We start from the raw sequence: 17,917 nt of genomic DNA, 5'->3' as shown, positions 1-17,917 counted from the left end.
TTGTGGTTTTCGTTTTTGCATATTGTTGAAATATGTTCGGTCTGGGTCACGCTAGTTCTGTTATTATGTCATTTTTGTCGTGTTTGAGAATGTTTAGTTCGTGGGAAAGTGCAGTGGGAATTTCCCACCCGGTAACATTTTGGCTCCTCCTTGCAGGAGCTGGTTTATCCCAGACTGACCTCACCTCCATGCCCGCTGTGTGAAATGCAGATGGAGAATTAAAGAAACAGCTGATGCCAACTTGAGCAGCTCCCTGTCATTCATTGCCACCGATAGAAGCCACCAGAACCGCATGGGCCACACTGAGACGTTAGAAATGTTCTTCAGCTGACAGAAGGCCTGAAGGTTCAGGTCAGAGGTCAGAGGTCAGCCTGATCTCTGGTTTCCAGCTGGAACAACTGGAGCTGTTCTGACTCTGGATTGTTCCTCTTTAGGTCCAAAGGTAACTTCAGCTTTCTGGGTCAGGGTTCTGGTTCTGACCCGTCGCTCCAGCATCTCTCTGTTCGTTTCCCTCCATCCTGACTCATCTGCCACTTCCTGGTTCATTTAACTGGATCAGAACCGAACCAGTTGGGATTTTCATGTAACCCAAAGAAACATCAGAGCAAAGGAAGCAGAACTGGAACGACCCCGTCCAAGATCTAGGAAGAGACCCGAAGTTCAGACCTCCAGAACCGTCAAGGCAGACAGTTTGCGTGGATGAAAGGGTCAGAACAAAGAACGGGTCAGAATCCCACCTGAGCGACGGACTGGTCCAGATCCTCCACATGGCAGATATCTTGAAGGTTTCATGATGTTCTTCTTGTGGAAGTGCATCCCTGGTTGGTACCGGGTCAGTACCAGCCGAGGAAGGACCGCGTGAGTCTAACTCTGGTTCTGGCTGAGGGCCAGTTCTGAGTCAGGGAGTCCAGCAGAGGTCAGGTTGGGGCAGTTTGGCTGGTTAAGGTGTAACAGATTAGGGCGGTTAGTTTGGTTTAAGGTTAGCTAGGATCAAATGTAATTATGGTTAAAGTTAGTTAGTGAGGGTGAAGGTTACCCAGTGTTAGTTAATTTGGTTTAGTTAAGATTAAACTAAACCAAGCTAACTAACCGTGGGTTAGTTAGGATTTGTTGGGTCAGATTGAGTGCATTGCTGTTGAGTTAGTTTGGTTTGGTTAAGGTTAAAGTTAGTGTTATTTTAGTGAAGGTTAAGGTTACCCAGGGTTAAAGTTCATTTGGTTTAGTAGTGGTTAGTTAGGCTGAAGGTTAGTTTAGTTTTCATATTGTCGTATTTTCAGGGTAATTTCTCGGTTCTGTTGGACTTTCAGATCCACATTCCTCTGGTTTCTTCTGTCGCCGTCTCGTCTTCTCTGATGTGTGAAACTTGCTTCATGTTCTGAGCTGTGATTGGACAGCCAGGGTCTGTCCAATCACAGAGTGAGGTGACTTCCTGTTGAGTGAATAAGGCGGGAACTGGGCCAGCCCTCACATGTTACTGGCTGATGTCGCTACCAGAACCATCAGAGCAGAACCAGGCAGGAGAAAAGCCAATAGAACCCAACAAGACCAGGACCCGGTCTGCCTGAGCTGGGTTGCTAACCGGTTCTGACCCGAGTCCTTCACAGCTGTGGCAGTACGTGTGGCTCAGAGGAAGCGGTTGGACTCAGAGCGGTCCTCACAGAGACACACTCCCCTGACACACACACAGTCACATCTGGAGAACATCAGCAGAGTGGGCAGTTCTGGTCCCAGGCGGGTTGGCTGGATCGGATCAGACTGCTGCCAATTCTCACATAGAATTAGCTGCTTCCCTGTCGGGTTCTGGTGGTTTCTGGGACCAGTTCTGGACCATGAAGCATCTCGTCGGGACTCTGCTGCTGGTGTCTGTCCTGCCGTCCCTCTGCACCGTCTCTCCGCCTCCGGACTCCGAGTGTGGCATGTCCTACCGTAAGTCTGCTGCTGTCCTCTGCACTGCTGGACAGCTGGACACTTCAAACCGTCTCCACGATTATTTTTGTAGTTGATGGGAAGCTGAAGTAAAATATCTGAACTCATTTCTGAGTTTGAAAGGCTGATGGCAGGAAGCTGCCACGGCTTTAGAGGCTTCGGCCAGAAACTCTGAGGTTTGATTCTGGTTTCTGTAAACAAGAAATGTTTACAGTATCTGACAGCCCAACCTTCAAACGCTTCAATGATTTTACCAGCAAATTAAGACAGAGCAGCAAATTAAGACAGAGCAGCAAATTAAGACAGAGCAGCAAATTATGATAGAGCAGCAAATTATGACAGAGCAGCAAATTAAGACAGAGCAGCAAATTATGACAGAGCAGCAAATTAAGACAGAGCAGCATCTGGTGAGACAACATGTCGTCGATAAAATCGGTTGAGGCTGAGAGCAAAAACCTGTCAGTTTCAACTGCTGTGTGTTCTGGTCTCTATAGGTCTATAGTTGCTGTGTGTTCTTGTCTCTATAGGTCTATAGTTGCTGTGTGCTCTGGACTCTGTAGGTCTATAGTTGCTGAGCGTTCTGGTCTGTATAGATCTATAGTTTGCTGTGTTCTGGTCTCTATAGGTCTATAGTTGCTGTGTGTTCTGGACTCTGTAGGTCTATAGTTGCTGAGCGTTCTGGTGTCTGCAGGTCTATAATTGCTGAGCGTTCTGGTGTCTGCAGGTCTATAGTTGCTGTGTGTTCTGGTCTCTATAGGTCTATAGTTGCTGTGTGTTCTGGTCTCTATAGGTCTATAGTTGCTGTGTGTTCTGGTCTCTATAGGTCTATAGTTGCTGAGCGTTCTGGTGTCTGCAGGTCTATAGTTGCTGTGTGTTCTGGTCTCTATAGGTCTATAGTTGCTGAGTGTTCTGGTCTCTATAGGTCTATAGTTGCTGAGTGTTCTGGTCTCTATAGGTCTATAGTTGCTGAGTGTTCTGGTGTCTCCAGGTCTATAGTTGCTGTGTGTTCTGGTCTCTATAGGTCTATAGTTGCTGAGTGTTCTGGTCTCTATAGGTCTATAGTTGCTGTGTGTTCTGGTCTCTATAGGTCTATAGTTGCTGTGTGTTCTGGTCTCTATAGGTCTATAGTTGCTGAGTGTTCTGGTGTCTGCAGGTCTATAGTTCCTGTGTGTTCTGGTCTCTATAGGTCTATAGTTGCTGAGTGTTCTGGTGTCTGCAGGTCTATAGTTGCTGTGTTCTGGTCTCTATAGGTCTATAGTTGCTGAGTGTTCTGGTGTCTGCAGGTCTATAGTTGCTGTGTGTTCTGGTCTCTATAGGTCTATAGTTGCTGAGTGTTCTGGTGTCTGCAGGTCTATAGTTGCTGTGTGTTCTGGTCTCTATAGGTCTATAGTTGCTGAGTGTTCTGGTCTCTATAGGTCTATAGTTGCTGTGTGTTCTGGTCTCTATAGGTCTGTAGTTGCTGTGTGTTCTGGTCTCTATAGGTCTATAGTTGCTGTGTGTTCTGGACTCTGCAGGTCTATAGTTGCTGTGTGTTCTGGACTCTGCAGGTCTATAGTTGCTGAGTCTTCTGGTCTCTGTAGGTCTATAGTTGCTGAGCGTTCTGGTGTCTGCAGGTCTATAGTTGCTGAGTGTTCTGGTCTCTATAGGTCTATAGTTGCTGAGTGTTCTGGTCTCTATAGGTCTATAGTTGCTGAGTGTTCTGGTCTCTATAGGTCTATAGTTGCTGAGTGTTCTGGTCTCTATAGGTCTATAGTTGCTGAGTGTTCTGGTGTCTGCAGGTCTATAGTTGCTGAGTGTTCTGGTCTCTATAGGTCTATAGTTGCTGAGTGTTCTGGTCTCTATAGGTCTATAGTTGCTGAATGTTCTGGTCTCTATAGGTCTATAGTTGCTGAGTGTTCTGGTGTCTGCAGGTCTACGAGCCTTCCGGGTGACGACCAGGTGTAACCTGACCACCCTAAAGGAGAAGCAGGTGAAGGAGATCCAGGCTTCGACCACCAACCTGCTGCTGCCGATCATCTACCTGTCGACCTTCTGCGTCGGACTGCCCACCAACCTGTTGGCTCTCTGGATTCTCATGTTCCGGACCAAACGTCGGCCGTCGACCACGCTGCTCATCAACCTGACTGTGATAGACTGCTTGCTGTTCCTGGTTCTGCCGTTTCGGATCGTCTACCACTTCCGGGGGAACCACTGGGAGCTGGGGGAGCCTCTCTGCCGGATCGTCATGGCGATGCTTTACGGGAACATGTACAGTTCGGTCTGGTCCCTGGCCTTCGTGGCTGTGGACCGGTACGTGGCTGTGGTTCATCCGTTTGGTGCGAAGAGTTTGCGCAGCCGGCGGTGGTCTCGGGGCCTGACGGCCACGGTGTGGGTGGTGATGCCGGCCGCCATGTTGCCTCTGCTGCTGTCCCGGCAGACTTACCCTCTGGACGACCCCAACATCACCACCTGCCATGACGCGCTGCCTGAGAGCGTGCAGGAGAACTACTTCCTGCCGTACTTCGCCACGCTGTTCACCACCTGCTTCCTGCTGCCCTTCATCATCGTGATGTTCTGCCACAGCGCCATACTGCGCACCCTACTGGCTGAAGGCAGGAAGTACTGTCACGCTATCAGGGTGACGGTTCTGATGATACTGGTGTTCGTGGTGTCCCTGCTGCCCTGTAACGTCCTCCTGATCCTGACCTACAGCGACAGCTGGCCGGACGGTGAGGACCTGTACGTCCCCTACATGATGAGCCTGGCCACCAGCACCTTCAACAGCTGCTTCCACCCCTACATCCTCTACTTTGTCTCCAGAGATTTCAGAGAAAGGACCAGGAGCGCTCTGTGCTGCCTCCATGACATGGAGGACAAACCGTCCTCTCAGGGGACACACACCTCCTCGTCAGCGGGGCAGAGGTCAAAGGTCACTCTGCTGGCCATGACAGGTCTACAGGGAACGCCTGACCCAGCAGCCAGAGGTCAACATGATGACGTAACAGTCAGCTGATGCTGGTTTACATCAGGAGCAGCCGGACGTAAACCAGATCCTCCTTCTGTAAAAGAAATAGCTACTGGATTTTTTATTGTTCAACCGTCTTTACCATAAACAAAACTGGAGAAAAAATGTTTTCTGTGTCAAAACATTTTGTACGTGTGTCCGTCCTGAACCTAACTCCTATTGGTCAGTTTACTTTTGTTCATTCGTCGTTCTTTCTGTAAGCCAGAGTTTCTCCATCCTGGTCCTCAGGCCCCCTGCCTGCATGTTTTAGGTGTTTCCCTTCTGCCACCTGGATTGTACCTCTGGGTGGTTAACAGGTTTCTGCAGCTCTTGACTGTCATGCAGTCATTTTAATCAGCTGTTCTGGAATAGAGGCCCATCTAAAACATAAAACATTGAGAAGCTCTGCTGTAAGCCAACTGAGACAGCGCAGTGGAGCTAGCTACAAATGAATAACTGGAGTTTGACCCGTCCTGTAGCTCTGGGTGAACCCTGCTGGTTTAACAGCTTATTTGTGTGGTTTTGCTAACTGAAGAGCTGATGGGTCAGCCGGCTGGCTGGCCGTGACGTCGGCCGCTGTTCCTGAACATTACCCAACACTGCCGGAGCGTTAAACAGTTGGATCTAGTTAAAACTTTGCCAAAAAGAGTAGAAATGAAGCAGACGCCACCTGAACCTGCTTTCCAGGCTTTATTATTTAGCATAAAAAATCCTGGAAAAATGTGCAAACAGATATAAAAAGTATTTTTAGGCATTTATTTAGATTGGACTCATCTAAATATTTTAGGGATAATTTCCTCGGATACGATCGACAAACACAATAAATATGGATTAGAGTCTTGCTTCTGGTTGTGAAGAAGTGCATCACATATGCTTGGCTAAGACCACAACCTCCCAGTCACACAAGAAAAAGGTCTACATCAGGGGTGGCCAAGTCCAGTCCTCACTACCATCCAGCAACTTTCAGATGCATCCCTGCTTCAACACACCTGAATCAAATGACTGGCTCGTTATCAGGCCTCTGTAGAGCTGATCCCGGTCTGTTGGAGTAAGGATACTTCTAAAACTTGCAGGATGGTAGCTCTCGAGGACTGGACTTGGCCACCCCTGGTCTACATTATTGAAACATGAAGACCAAACCCAAGATGGAGACGTTGGAAACCTGGAACTAGATTCATATTGTAACCTTTAGTTTATTTTGTATTATTGTTATTATGTACTTTTAATACATAATAACAGTACATAGCACTGCACTTCACAGTACAGTATTATTATTGTATTACTGTTGTCCCTTTCACTGTAATTATTGTGGATTTCTATATTCATGGATGCTTTTAGCTTCTCTTCATGATGCATTTCTGTTTGCTGTTTTCCTCCATCATCCTACAGGTGAATTAGAGAACCTGTTATTGTAGCTTAAATTATCTGCGTAAATAAGATGTGAAATGTGACAAAGGTGGACATGTTTATGTTTGTATAAGAAAGTTATTGAAAATAAAAAATCCTGCCTGATCCGCTGCTTTAGGCCCGGTGCATTATGGGATGCTGCGTGTTGCTGTGGTTCTGAGTCGGTTCAGGACCGTACGCTCCGGGTTACGTTTCCTTTTCTTGCTGTTAAACTGAAATAACAGCAGCATTCAAGAATCGCCCATTCTTGAATGAAACCCAGAACAAACAGCGTTTCCTCTCAGAACCGGACAGTTGGAAGAAGTTTGTTGACACGGTCCGGTTCTGTTTCACCGCATCAGAACATGAAGCGGTTCAGATTCTGACCAGCAGACATTCAGTTAGAGATCAAGCTTCACAAAGTGAAGATGAATGAACTCTGCGCTTCGTCCCTTTGTCCCAACAGTTTCTGCTCTGACTGGATGAGGAAGACGAAGGCCCGCTGGCTCCGGAAGTTCGTCCGTATCTGATGGAGACAGGAAGCTGCTGTCATCAGTCACAGCTTTAACAGAACCAACAGGAACCCTACAACAAGTCCGCCGTCTCTCCGTCTGCGACAGAAAACATTTACATTCCAGACCCATCGGGTTTTATTTACTGTGGCGCCGTCTCTGGAAAAATCCTGATCCAACTGAACCTTTTCCGTGAAGACACAGAGACGTCAGTTCCAGACACCTGGCCTCATGTAGAAAGCGGCGTACGCACAAAAAGTTTGCGTAAACAAGGGCGAAGCAACGAGTTTCCCATCGAGGACACGTAACGGAAAGCTGACAGTAAACAGTTTGAGCAGAAATGTCCAACAATGACATCATCAACGCGTTACTCTACTCTGACCCTTTGTAACGTGTAATCTAACGCGTTACTATTTGCAATCCAGTAATCAGATTAAAGTTATGCATCCACGTCACTGTGCGTTAATATCTGCAATTTTTCTAGTAAACACATATTGTTGCTTTCTTGTTTTTCCTTTGGAGTTAGGTTTGGTTTAACACCAGCAACACAAATGATGGAGGGAAAAGAAAGATGCACATTTTCTAACTGATGGATTTTCCATTGAGTAATCAAATTACTTTTCAAAGTAACTATGCCGTCCCTCAGGGCCGGCCCAAGCCTCCATGGGGCCCTAAGCAAAATGTGGTTTTGGGCCCTCTAGTTCTGCTAATATTGTGGACTGGCTGCAATCAGCAATCAGATTATTAGATAATTCAAAAACCTGCTAAACTTATTGCATCTCTGACAGTGAAGTTTACATTATATCCTATATGCATGTATAATGTAGGATACATGTGTTGGCCCATTCACCGGCGCCGATTTCCTTAACTTTGGGGAATGAATGATCAGCTGACACTCAGATGTGAAGCCGATCTTATGCACCTCAGCAAAGGTTTATAACTCAGCCTCTGTCCTCTTCTGCTCTGCAGTGAGACGTTTGACTGACAGACCAACAGGTCTGAACCTTTACAGTTAACAATATTCACCCACTGTGGAAACTCAGTGACTTTCTTGCTACATTTAGTGACATTTCAGACAAAAAAAATGGTATCAACAAAAATCAAAATTGACAGGTAAAGCTTTCTAAAGATCGGTAATCGGCGATCGGCCAGAAAACTGAAATTGATGCAGCCCTGCACACAGTCATGACAGTCTCTGATTAAATTAATTTCTGTTAGGTGTAATTATAATAATTTATACCAGGAGAGTCTTTCTCACCTGACCCGTACTGAGTCTTCAAACAATTTTAACTGGAGGAGTTTCACTTATAAACTGATGTAAAAATAATGCTTGTTTTAGATGCATAAATGATTATTCTCAGCAGCAAACTAATATATACTACAGCACAGAGCAGATCGTTGATATATTAATGTAGCAGCCATGTAGCCTGATGTAAAACATTTTACTAGACAATGTCAAACATTGAGAAGTTTTAATTATTAAATGTTATCAAACGCTAACATTAACGTTTTTTAGCTAAAAAAAAAAAAAACCCTCAGAAATCTGCAGAGCCACCAAGAGAATCAACTCATTTAAAGTTAAAACTCCGTTTCACACAAATACAAACATTGTAGCATAAATGTTTGGCTGTTGAACTGAACAGTTCCAGGTCGCCATTCAGCTAAGTTTCTGTTAGCAGCTTCACTAATCTTTGACATTACCAAGAAAAACAAACCTTTATCTTGTCTTCATTCTATTCTCTATCTCTTTCTTTTCTCTCTCCCTGAAGAAGTTCTTTCTTGCGACGTTGTTTTGCTAACTTATCTTCCACCGGAGCTTTGGAGGTTTGGATGCTCATTGCAGCTCATGTTACCGCCCAGTGCGGTACCGACCGCGGCCACCGGGGGCCCCCAAGAGCAATTTATTTTTTAATCTTTCTTTTTGTTCATATAAGAAAGATTTCTACATAGATCATCAAATATATATTGTTGTAAAAAAAATCACAACTTTATAATGATATAATGAATCTGTGTTTTTGTTAATATAATCACATAAAAATCATTACTAAAAAAAAATAAATAAAAAAATCAGTTCCACAGAGGGCCCCCAAGCAGCCCTGGGGCCCTAAGCAGCCGCTTAGTTTGTTTTGCCTTGGGCTGGCCCTACAGAGAGGTTGGAGGGTGTCCGAACTGGACTTCATCTGAACCAACAGCGCCTCCTGCTGACAGCTCAGTTCCTCTGGAGTGTAAACAAGTATTAAACAGTCCCGCCTCATCATCTGGATAAACTCAGGCTAACATGGATTGGTTCTAAAAGCAGAGTGGAGGTCTAAAGCACATCGTCTGCCCTCCCTCAGATCCACAGAACCTGCTGACCCACCTGGCAGCCGAATGGTTGCAGCCAAACATTTAAAGGTTTATGTGCAGCTCACCGAGACGGGTTGGGTAGGTATGAAATGTTTATTCAAAATGATGAGAGGACAGATTACAGCTAAAAAACATGATTTGCATCCTGCTAACACCGCGTCGGTCCGTCAGGAACCGCGTCGGTCCGTCAGGAACCGCGTCGGTCCGTCAGGAACCGCGTCGGTCCAGCAGGAACCGCGTCGGTCCAGCAGGAACCGCGTCGGTCCGTCAGGAACCGCGTCGGTCCGTCAGGAACCGCGTCGGTCCGGCAGGAACCGCGTCGGTCCGGCAGGAACCGCGTCGGTCCGGCAGGAACCGCGTCGGTCCGTCAGGAACCGCGTCGGTCCAGCAGGAACCGCGTCGGTCCGTCAGGAACCGCGTCGGTCCGTCAGGAACCGCGTCGGTCCGGCAGGAACCGCGTCGGTCCGTAATGTCCTCCTTTACTTTGAAGGATCCAATTGAGTTCATTTCACTTCATGATAAAACAAAGAATCACTTTGGCCTCTGGACTAAATGGTCTATTGCACTGAGATATTTACACAGCTGGAAGCTTCATCATCATCATCTTTGTGAGCCGCTAGCAGAACGTCAGACTGTCTTGTAAACTGGACCTTTGGACAGGAACCAGAACCTGTCAGAAGCAGCTGATTGTCTAAGGCACTGAGTGACTTCACCATGAAACCAGAGTCAGGACCCTACAGAACCAGCGGTCCAAAGTTCAGACCTCTAGAACTGGCGCCGATTAGTTCAGATCAGTGGAACCAACGGTCAGGAGTTCATATCAACAGAACTGGCAGTCAGAACTTCAGACCGTGGGCTCTGGAGTATAACCGTTTCAGACTCAAAGATATAAACATGACTAAGTTCTTTTGGACCAGAGCCTGAGCTGAGCCAAGCCCTCAACAGAACCACTTCTGGCCCTCCGTAGCCAGTCTGGTACCATGAAGTCCAGCTCATCTTGGTGCAGCGGGGTCCATGTAGTACACGTTGACCAGGTGGCGGTTCAGGTGGCGCCGGTACTGCGTCTCCAGGGGGAACGTGCGGTCGCAGAAGATGCACGTGTGGCTCTTGAGTTCGGTGGGTGTGAGGATCTCCTCGGTGGGCGTCTCCGGATCGTTGACCAGCTTTCCTGGAGCAGCACCGGTACCGTTGAGGCCAGAGTCATCACTGCCCTCTGAGGCACTGTCGCTGATGTCACTTCCTCCCTCGTGGCTGCTGTGGATCCCCTCATCGTCCTCGGCGTCGGCCGGTCTGCCACGCTGGCCAGGAAGGAGCAGGCGAGGCGGCACCGACGGCTTGATGAAGGTGGGATGGGAACCTTCTGTCTTCTCTGATGGTCTGCTGGGAGGAGCATCAGGTTCTGGTTGGGTCAACCCATCTGTGGAGAAAGCTATTTCACCAGAACCAGTTGGCTGAACAGAACCTTTCATAGCCTCTAAAGATGGACTGGTTTCAGAGATCGATTCATCTGGTTTTGGACCGACTGCTGAGGTCTTCCTGGTGGAGGTCCTGGTCTTTTTCTGGTTGGATGGTGCCTCTCTGCTAACTTTTTCAGTCGGACTGGACTCGGTACTATCCGAAGATGTTTTGGACAGCAGCTTCTTGGCAGCAGGAGCTTTTAGGCACTTTTTCTTGGAGGACTTTTGGGATAGATCCAGAATCTGTCCTGCTTTCCTTTTAGTGGGCTTTTCTTTGACCCCCTTTCCTTTCTGGCTCTTCTCAGGACTGATGGGTTTCTGTGTCTCAGCTTGTTCTGGAGTCTTTAAGGCTCCAGACTTTCTGGTTTTGCTGAGGCTTTTCTTGTTCTCCTTATAGGAGCTCACCTTCAAGTCTTTGTCTTTACATATCTGCTGGTCAGAACACTTTGGATCAGATTGGTCTTCCCGGGAAGCGGGTCCTATGGGTTGTTTTTCCTGGGATGCAGGTTCTTCTGCTTGGTCCTGGGAAACTGGTTTCCCAGTGGGAACTTTCCTCACTCGTCTCTTCACTTTGACATCAGTATTCCCAGCAGCAGTCTGGACTTCTTTACCGTCCCTGTTCTCCACAGGATTCTCCTTGACCTTCTTCTGCCTCGTTGAGACTTTCTTTTCTGCTTCCTTTGCCTTTACGGGTCTCTCCTTCTCAGACAAGGAGTTGCGTTTCTTTGCAGCCTTGTCGGGAATCTCGCTTAGCTGTGGCGGTTTGATGGTGGGTCTGCTGCTACTCCTGATGGACAGATTGATGGGGCTCGAGTCATCTTCCACGTCCACATCGTCTTCCATGGCGGGGGAGTCATCCAGCTTGGCTGCTTTTAACTCAGACTTGTCGTCTGGACCGTCCGGACCGGGTTTCTTCACTCGCAGCTTGACTTTGGACACATCCAGGTCCACGTTGCAGCCAGAGTGCCGGGACTTGATGTGGTACTGCAGGTTGCACTTCTTGGAAGCGGCGTACTTGCAGAGCGGGCAGAGGAACTGCCGTGGGTTCAGGTGCAGCTCCACATGCTTCTTAAAGTTGCTGCGGTCGGCCGTCTTGTACTCGCAGTAGGGGCAGGACAGAGGCTTGGGACCGTTGTGGACCTGGCGGGCATGACGGGTCACCTCGTGCTGATTGGCTGCCAGGTAGCTGCAGCTCTCACACTTGAAGGGACGTTCACCTGCAGAGGGGAGGAGACGTTAGAGAGCTGGGGGTCCGTAGAGGAGTTCATGCAGCAGGTCAGGCTGGGTCTAACAGATCCGTAACACACTGGCTCTGTTTACCAACCAGGTTCTGATCAGCCCAGACTGGACTCTGGTGCAGAACTTCCCCTGGACATCCTGCAGAGATCCATCACACTCACTCCCTGCTCTTAGATCTTTCTAACCTACTGAGAACTGAAACAGGTTCACTCATGCAGAAGTTCATGTTCAGAACACAAACAACCCTGTACCAACTGAGGACTTTGCATTGACTTTCATTCATTGTAGTTACTGCATTTATGCCTAACCCATACATTTTCCTTAACGATCACGAGTCTATTGCTAACCAAACGCAACTCGCACCAGACCTCTACACTACCTAGCAGAGCTCAGGTCCACACTTTCTACAATGACCTCAGTTTGAGGGTAAAATGGTGAAACTGGTCCTCTGTATGTAGCATAAACAAGTGTGTACACACACAAACACACACACAACCACACACACACACAGATCAGATTAGTTACCGTGTTAATCCATCAGGGCAGCTTCAGTGAGAACAAACAAATCAACAGTTAGTAGCAGAAAGACCATCAAGCCCAACGTCGTCCTGAAGAGCTCCAGACTGGTTCTACTGGTGTTCCTAGATGTTTCTGTTTCAGCTTCTCATCTAAAACCAGGGGTCTCCAAACAGCGACTTACTGCCAGAAGTCTTAAACTGGCTGTTCATAAACTCCTGGTACCAGTCAACCCACTGGCCAGTACTGGCTGCTGTTTGGGGACCGCCATAAGGGGGATCCAACGTTTGGTTGTAACATTAGACTTTTCTTGAGAAACATTTATTTCAGAAGTAAATCCAACAGTAAAAAACTGTAGGATGTTGAGTTTTTGTAAATTAAAAATCACACAGACAAGGCAAATTGCTTGAGCTCCTGGCAATGACTTTCCTCATGCTAAAGCTGTTAGCTCTAGTTAATGTAGTAAGCAGCAATTCACAAGCCGATGATGTCAGCTTGTTTCAGCAAATGTCTCATGTATAACTTTGAGGCAGTTTGTCTCCATTAGAGATGTGCCGATCAGGTTTTTTCCTCCCGACACCGATACCGATCACATAATTATTATTATTTTTTTTTATCTTAAACACTACTGGTTACATTATGTGGAAAAAGGAACCATGAATTCACCTTAATTTAGACAAAAACTTGTTTTTAATAACTTTTTCCAAGAAGAAAACTAAACAAAACAGGCATTGTGCAAATTGTACTGCTATTGATAAAACTATCTTTAACAGACTGATAACATATGAAGGCTCTGAAGAGGCTAAATAATGCAAAGAGCCAAAATAAAACCTCTCAACATTGCCAAGAAGTTCAAGTATAAAACTTAACATTCAAAGGCAAAAGCAGGTTCCATTACAATAAACAGTCCAGATTTACTGAATGAAAACTTCCTGTTAGCATGGCGGCTAGCTGGTTACTGCTAGCTCTGATTGGCTGTTTCTGACTGAGCGGAGTAATTATGCAGATCAGGGAGGAGATCAATTATTTTTTCAGAGATTATCTGTCTCATGTTAGGACAGTGAAAGTTTTAATATGTATGTAAAATGTATTTTTTTTAAGTTAGATGCTGCAGCTTTAAGCAGGTTCGGTGTGAGAGTCACTACCAGGTGGAGCAGAAGCGAAGCTCCATCTGTCAGATATTACTACCTGTAGCGTAGCAGCGGTTCAACAGGAGAGCAGAACCAGCGTCTTACATCGCAGCTCGAAGACTTAAATAATTTTCCAGGTTATTTGTTTAGCTTTCTGACCGTCATGCTAATCCGGGTGAGTGTTTGTAGCTGTGCGCTGCTTTACCTGCTATCTGATCCTCCGTATGTCTTTTTTACTGCAGTGAGCCTCGATGTAGCCAAACTCCGTCAAGTATCTCATTGTTTTTATGCCATATTAGCTTCGTTGTGTTGATGCATTTTGACCTGCTTCAATTTTCCCCACAACACGCAAACTTCCCCATTAACTCAGTGCGTTATAGTTCCACATCGCTTAGGATTTGTTGCTGCGCGTTTGCGCAGAGTGAAGGAAAGAGGAGACCAGCTGCACAGGCAGGCTGGAAATGAGATGATCGGTATCAGCAACAAGAGCCAATGATCGCCGATCACCGATCATGCACTTTTTCACGAAAATCGGCCCGATTATGATCGGTGACCGATCGATCAGCACACCTCTAGTCTCCATCCAAATGTTTAGAGGGCTGCCCTCACCAGCCTCCAACAGCTGAACGTCTTGTATTTTATAGAACTGCCTCTAGCAGAACCTACTAGAATTATTGGCCCAGAATGCACTGCAGAGGCGGAAAACTTGGGGCCTCAGTCGGTGAAAAATATAGTAAATTTAAACAACTTATTCGTATCACAAACTTCTTTTGGGTAAATAGAACAATTGCATCATATTTAAACCAACATGTTGAACTATGGATCCGTTTAAAGTCCTTTGGACACAGAGTGAGGAGTTCTGGGCCTGGAGAGAAGGTGGAGCTAAATGTCTTCAACCGAAGGACACGACCAGAAGATCTACTTGTTAAAACTGAAACATGACAGGGGTCCTCTCTACTCAAACAGGACTGGTTCAGGACCCAGTCGGCACCTGTCCCCTTCTGTCCCAAACTCACCTGAGTGAGTCCTCATGTGGCGGGTCAGGTGAGTCTTCTGGGAGCTCGAGTAGTCGCAGTAAAGACACTGGAATGGACGCACACCTGTTCACCAGAGAGACACAGCCTTCACATGACCCACCTGAGACAGGGACAAGATCGGAACAGACCAGGGACAGGACGGTACCTGTGTGGGTCCGAATGTGCTGGATGTAGTTACTCTTGCGGTCAGAGAAGTAGGAACACTGGCTGCAGGTGTGCAGTTTGCTGGGGAAGTGATTCCTCAGGTGCTTCCTCCAGTGGTACTGGCTGACCGTGGTGTAGGCGCACAGCGTGCACTTAAACACCCTGCAGACACACAGGTTCAGGCTCAGCTGACTCAAACGCCTGACTCAGACCTTCAGAGCAGGTTTGGTGCTCCTACCTGTGGTCGTTGCCCTCCTTGCTGTGGTGCTTCAGGTGAGCGATGTAGTGGTCGTAGCGGTTGGTGTTGTAGCCGCAGCGCTCGCACCTGATCAGCCCTTTGGTGTCCACGCCGGCGGCCGCGTCCTCGCTGCTGGGCTCCTCCTCTCTGCCTGACAAAGCCTCCTGTGACTCCGCCTCCTTGGCTTTGCTCTTGCTCCGCCCCTCCACCTGGTGCACCACCATCATCTTGTTGATGCTGTGCGTGCTCAGGTGCTCTACGAACTCCTGCTCATTCTGGCCCTGGAAGTGGCACGGCTTGCAGAAGAACGGCTTCTTCTTCTGGGCGCCATCCATCACCCCTTTGGCCCCAAGTTGGGGTGAAACGGTGGAAGGGCGGGGCTTAAAGGAGGGGGGCTGTTTCTCAGTGGGGGGGTTCTCCTCATCCTCTCTGCTGCCACTGGTGGCGACGGTCTGGGCGGCCGGGTTCGGGGACTCTGGGTACTCCACGATGCACACCTCGCGGTGGTTCTGGTTGTCGTAGCTGTACCTGCACACAAACCAGGTGAGTTAGAGACAGGTAATGTGCCAGGAGCAGGAAGTGACCCTCACTGACTCCTGACCTGATGACACCCTCGTCTTCACTGTCAGAGTAGCCGCATCCCACCGTCTTCAGCTCCATCATCTCCTTCTCGTCGGCCATGCTGCCGCCGTCGCCGCCCTCCGCCGCCGTCACCGCCGCCACGTTAGCCAGCATCACCAGCTGAGGGGCGGGCAGCGTGTCCCGGGGCAGATCGCTGAGGCCCGCCCCGTCCTCCACCAGAGAGACGCCCACAGGAAACATCCCAGCTGAGAACATGGTCTGAGTCGCCATGACGACCGGGCTCCACCCACAGGAAGCTGCAGAAACCAAACGGTGAGGGTCGATCAGCAGAACTCTACGGTTCTGAAGGCTCACCGGGTTTCAGCACCAAGGCTGGAGGAAACGGTGAGACATTTAGAAACGTTCAGAGCTTCTGTCACAACCAGGAGAGCTGCTCCACTCAGGAAACGTCCTTTTGGATGATGTGACGGTCAAACGACAAAACTGTCCCAGAAATTATTGAGATAAATGACAATATTGTCATTTTGAGACAATTTTCAACTAATATAATTAAAGTATTTCCTCACAAAAGTCAATAAAAACATAATTTCTAAAGAGCTCTTACAGCTGTGCTATGTAACCACTACAAAATATTTTTTACATATTGGTTGACACTATAATATGAGACAGTCTGTGAAAAAACTTCTCCCAGTACAAGCAATCAGAGCCAGGAGGCGGGGCTTAGCGCTGTCAATCAGCCTGTATGCACACCACTCATCCCTCTTCCCATGCTCTGTGAACGTGAATGCTAAACTTAGTTAGCTTAGCTTCTATTGATGTAGCAGCAAGTACATGAGATTGACAGGCAGCACTAAGCCCCTCCTCCCTGCTCCGATTGGTGGTGCATTTCTTCAGACATAGCAGCTCAGGAAGGAGGAGGTCCATCTTTTCACAGATTATCTGTCCCATAGCAAACTGTAACAATATGGTGATAGTAATAATAATAATATCTAAAAAGCAATTTTTAATATAAAAGTTACATACTGCAGCCTTAACACTGCAACTGGAAGACATTTTAAATGTTCAGAAGATATTTAAAACAATAAAAGTTGAAATAAAACCTGGAAACAATCAAAAACAGTAAATAAAATAGATTATGAAGTTTCTCTAAACAAAAAATATTATTCATTGGTTTCAGATCGGAAAACACCGCAAAGCTGCTAGTTATTAAAAAGTAAAGGCAGTGACCGTCTGCTCTAAGGCCGTCGGCCATTTTGAAGCAGCACCACAGTCAGCGCCTCAGAAAACTTCAGGGGTTACGGGGAAAAGTTCTGTTTAATCCGCAGGAGGTTCTGCTACGACGAGCTAAAGTTTGGACCTGCAAAACCACATCTGATATAATTTATTTTAATCTTACAAACATCAAAACACAAACAGAACTTTTCATCCGGTTCTGAAGTCGGTGTCTGATTCCTAGCTGAAGTAAAGGACTGTTCCACTGTTTTTAGAGAAATTGGACCATACAGAATAAGTTCTGATTCATATTCAGGAACGATTCTGATCGGAGTTCCTACCATGACCTTTAACCTTCATTCTAAGGTTACGCTAAGAACATAAGAAGGTGACATCAGCTCCTTTTGGGGTGAACTCCTCAGATTGAAGTTCTGGAAACCGGGGAACCCGGACAGGGATGAAAGGTTCCGAAAGTTTTAAATATTAATTTTTTAAACAATTTGTCATAAAAGCAATTTATTTTTATTCTACTTCGCCGTTCCAACCAAATGAGATCAGAACCAGTTTTAAACCCCCACGAGGCCAACTGGACTGGATCACAGCCACAAACTTTAAAGGTTCTGCACACAATGATCCGGAAATCTCGGACTTTTATGTAATTAAAAAGTTTTTTCTTTCGGAGCCACATTGTGGACCTGGTTCTGATTTAAGGCGGTCCATGGTGAGCTGCTACGATTCACAAGCTAACTTCTGGTCACACACTTTCCCTGAGTTCGGGACCCAGAACCGAACTCCCCCCAGGTTCTGATCCAATTGTTTTAGAGTTGTGGAGTCGCAGTCCGAGTGTGGTTCCGAGGCTCGGAGCCCGTCCCGGACCTGGCCTGGGACGGAGTGTTAGCCATGGTCCTGATCAGCCCCCGGACAGCGCCTCTGTGCTCCACCCCACCGCCTCCATTTTCCCCGAACTGCTCTAACTTTCTGCGGCTGTAAACCCGCACAGCAACGGAACCGAACCGCTCCCGGGCCCGCAAGCCCTCCGACACACTCCCTGCTCCTCACCTCCGAACTTCCAGAGACTTTCCTAGAGACTTTCCTGTTCTGGGAAGGTTTACCTTCGACGGACAGCGCTGTTAGAAAACTAGGTAGAAGTTTCCGCACATTCCTCTACAGTGACGTAGGGTCCTGACGTCAACGCGTAGCTCCGCAAGT

The 17,917-nt window shown here is 47.4% G+C and overlaps 2 protein-coding genes across 3 annotated transcripts; one reads left to right on the top strand and one right to left on the bottom strand.

Moving 5' to 3' along the window:
• The first annotated feature begins 975 nt into the window (after positions 1 to 975).
• LOC106922896 (proteinase-activated receptor 4) lies at positions 976 to 6,421 on the top strand. The gene is made up of 2 exons (XM_014995648.2): positions 976 to 1,926; positions 3,837 to 6,421. Exons 1-2 carry the CDS (start codon positions 1,830 to 1,832, stop codon positions 4,916 to 4,918), a joined length of 1,179 nt encoding a protein of 392 aa, XP_014851134.2. The 5' UTR covers positions 976 to 1,829; the 3' UTR covers positions 4,919 to 6,421.
• Positions 6,422 to 9,227: 2,806 nt separating this feature from the next.
• On the bottom strand, positions 9,228 to 17,911 carry rest (RE1-silencing transcription factor). 2 transcript variants are annotated; one of them, XM_088009332.1, is made up of 6 exons: positions 17,821 to 17,911; positions 15,516 to 15,792; positions 14,915 to 15,442; positions 14,678 to 14,838; positions 14,512 to 14,595; positions 9,228 to 11,827 (listed from the first exon to the last, which is right to left on the bottom strand). In XM_088009332.1, exons 2-6 carry the CDS (start codon positions 15,764 to 15,766, stop codon positions 10,146 to 10,148), a joined length of 2,706 nt encoding a protein of 901 aa, XP_087865458.1. In that variant the 5' UTR covers positions 15,767 to 15,792; positions 17,821 to 17,911; the 3' UTR covers positions 9,228 to 10,145. The 2 variants fall into 2 exon arrangements, with proteins under 2 accessions (XP_087865458.1, XP_014851135.2); XM_014995649.2 differs by having other exon boundaries at positions 17,768 to 17,904.
• Between the last annotated feature and the right edge of the window lie 6 nt (positions 17,912 to 17,917).

Source organism: Poecilia mexicana, unplaced genomic scaffold, assembly GCF_051168715.1.
Source record: "Poecilia mexicana isolate PSO_F unplaced genomic scaffold, ASM5116871v1 scaffold_10, whole genome shotgun sequence".
NCBI classification, from domain to species: domain Eukaryota; kingdom Metazoa; phylum Chordata; class Actinopteri; order Cyprinodontiformes; family Poeciliidae; genus Poecilia; species Poecilia mexicana.
The sequence above is the reverse complement of the archived record's forward strand: the minus strand, read 5'-3'. Positions and strand labels throughout refer to the sequence as shown.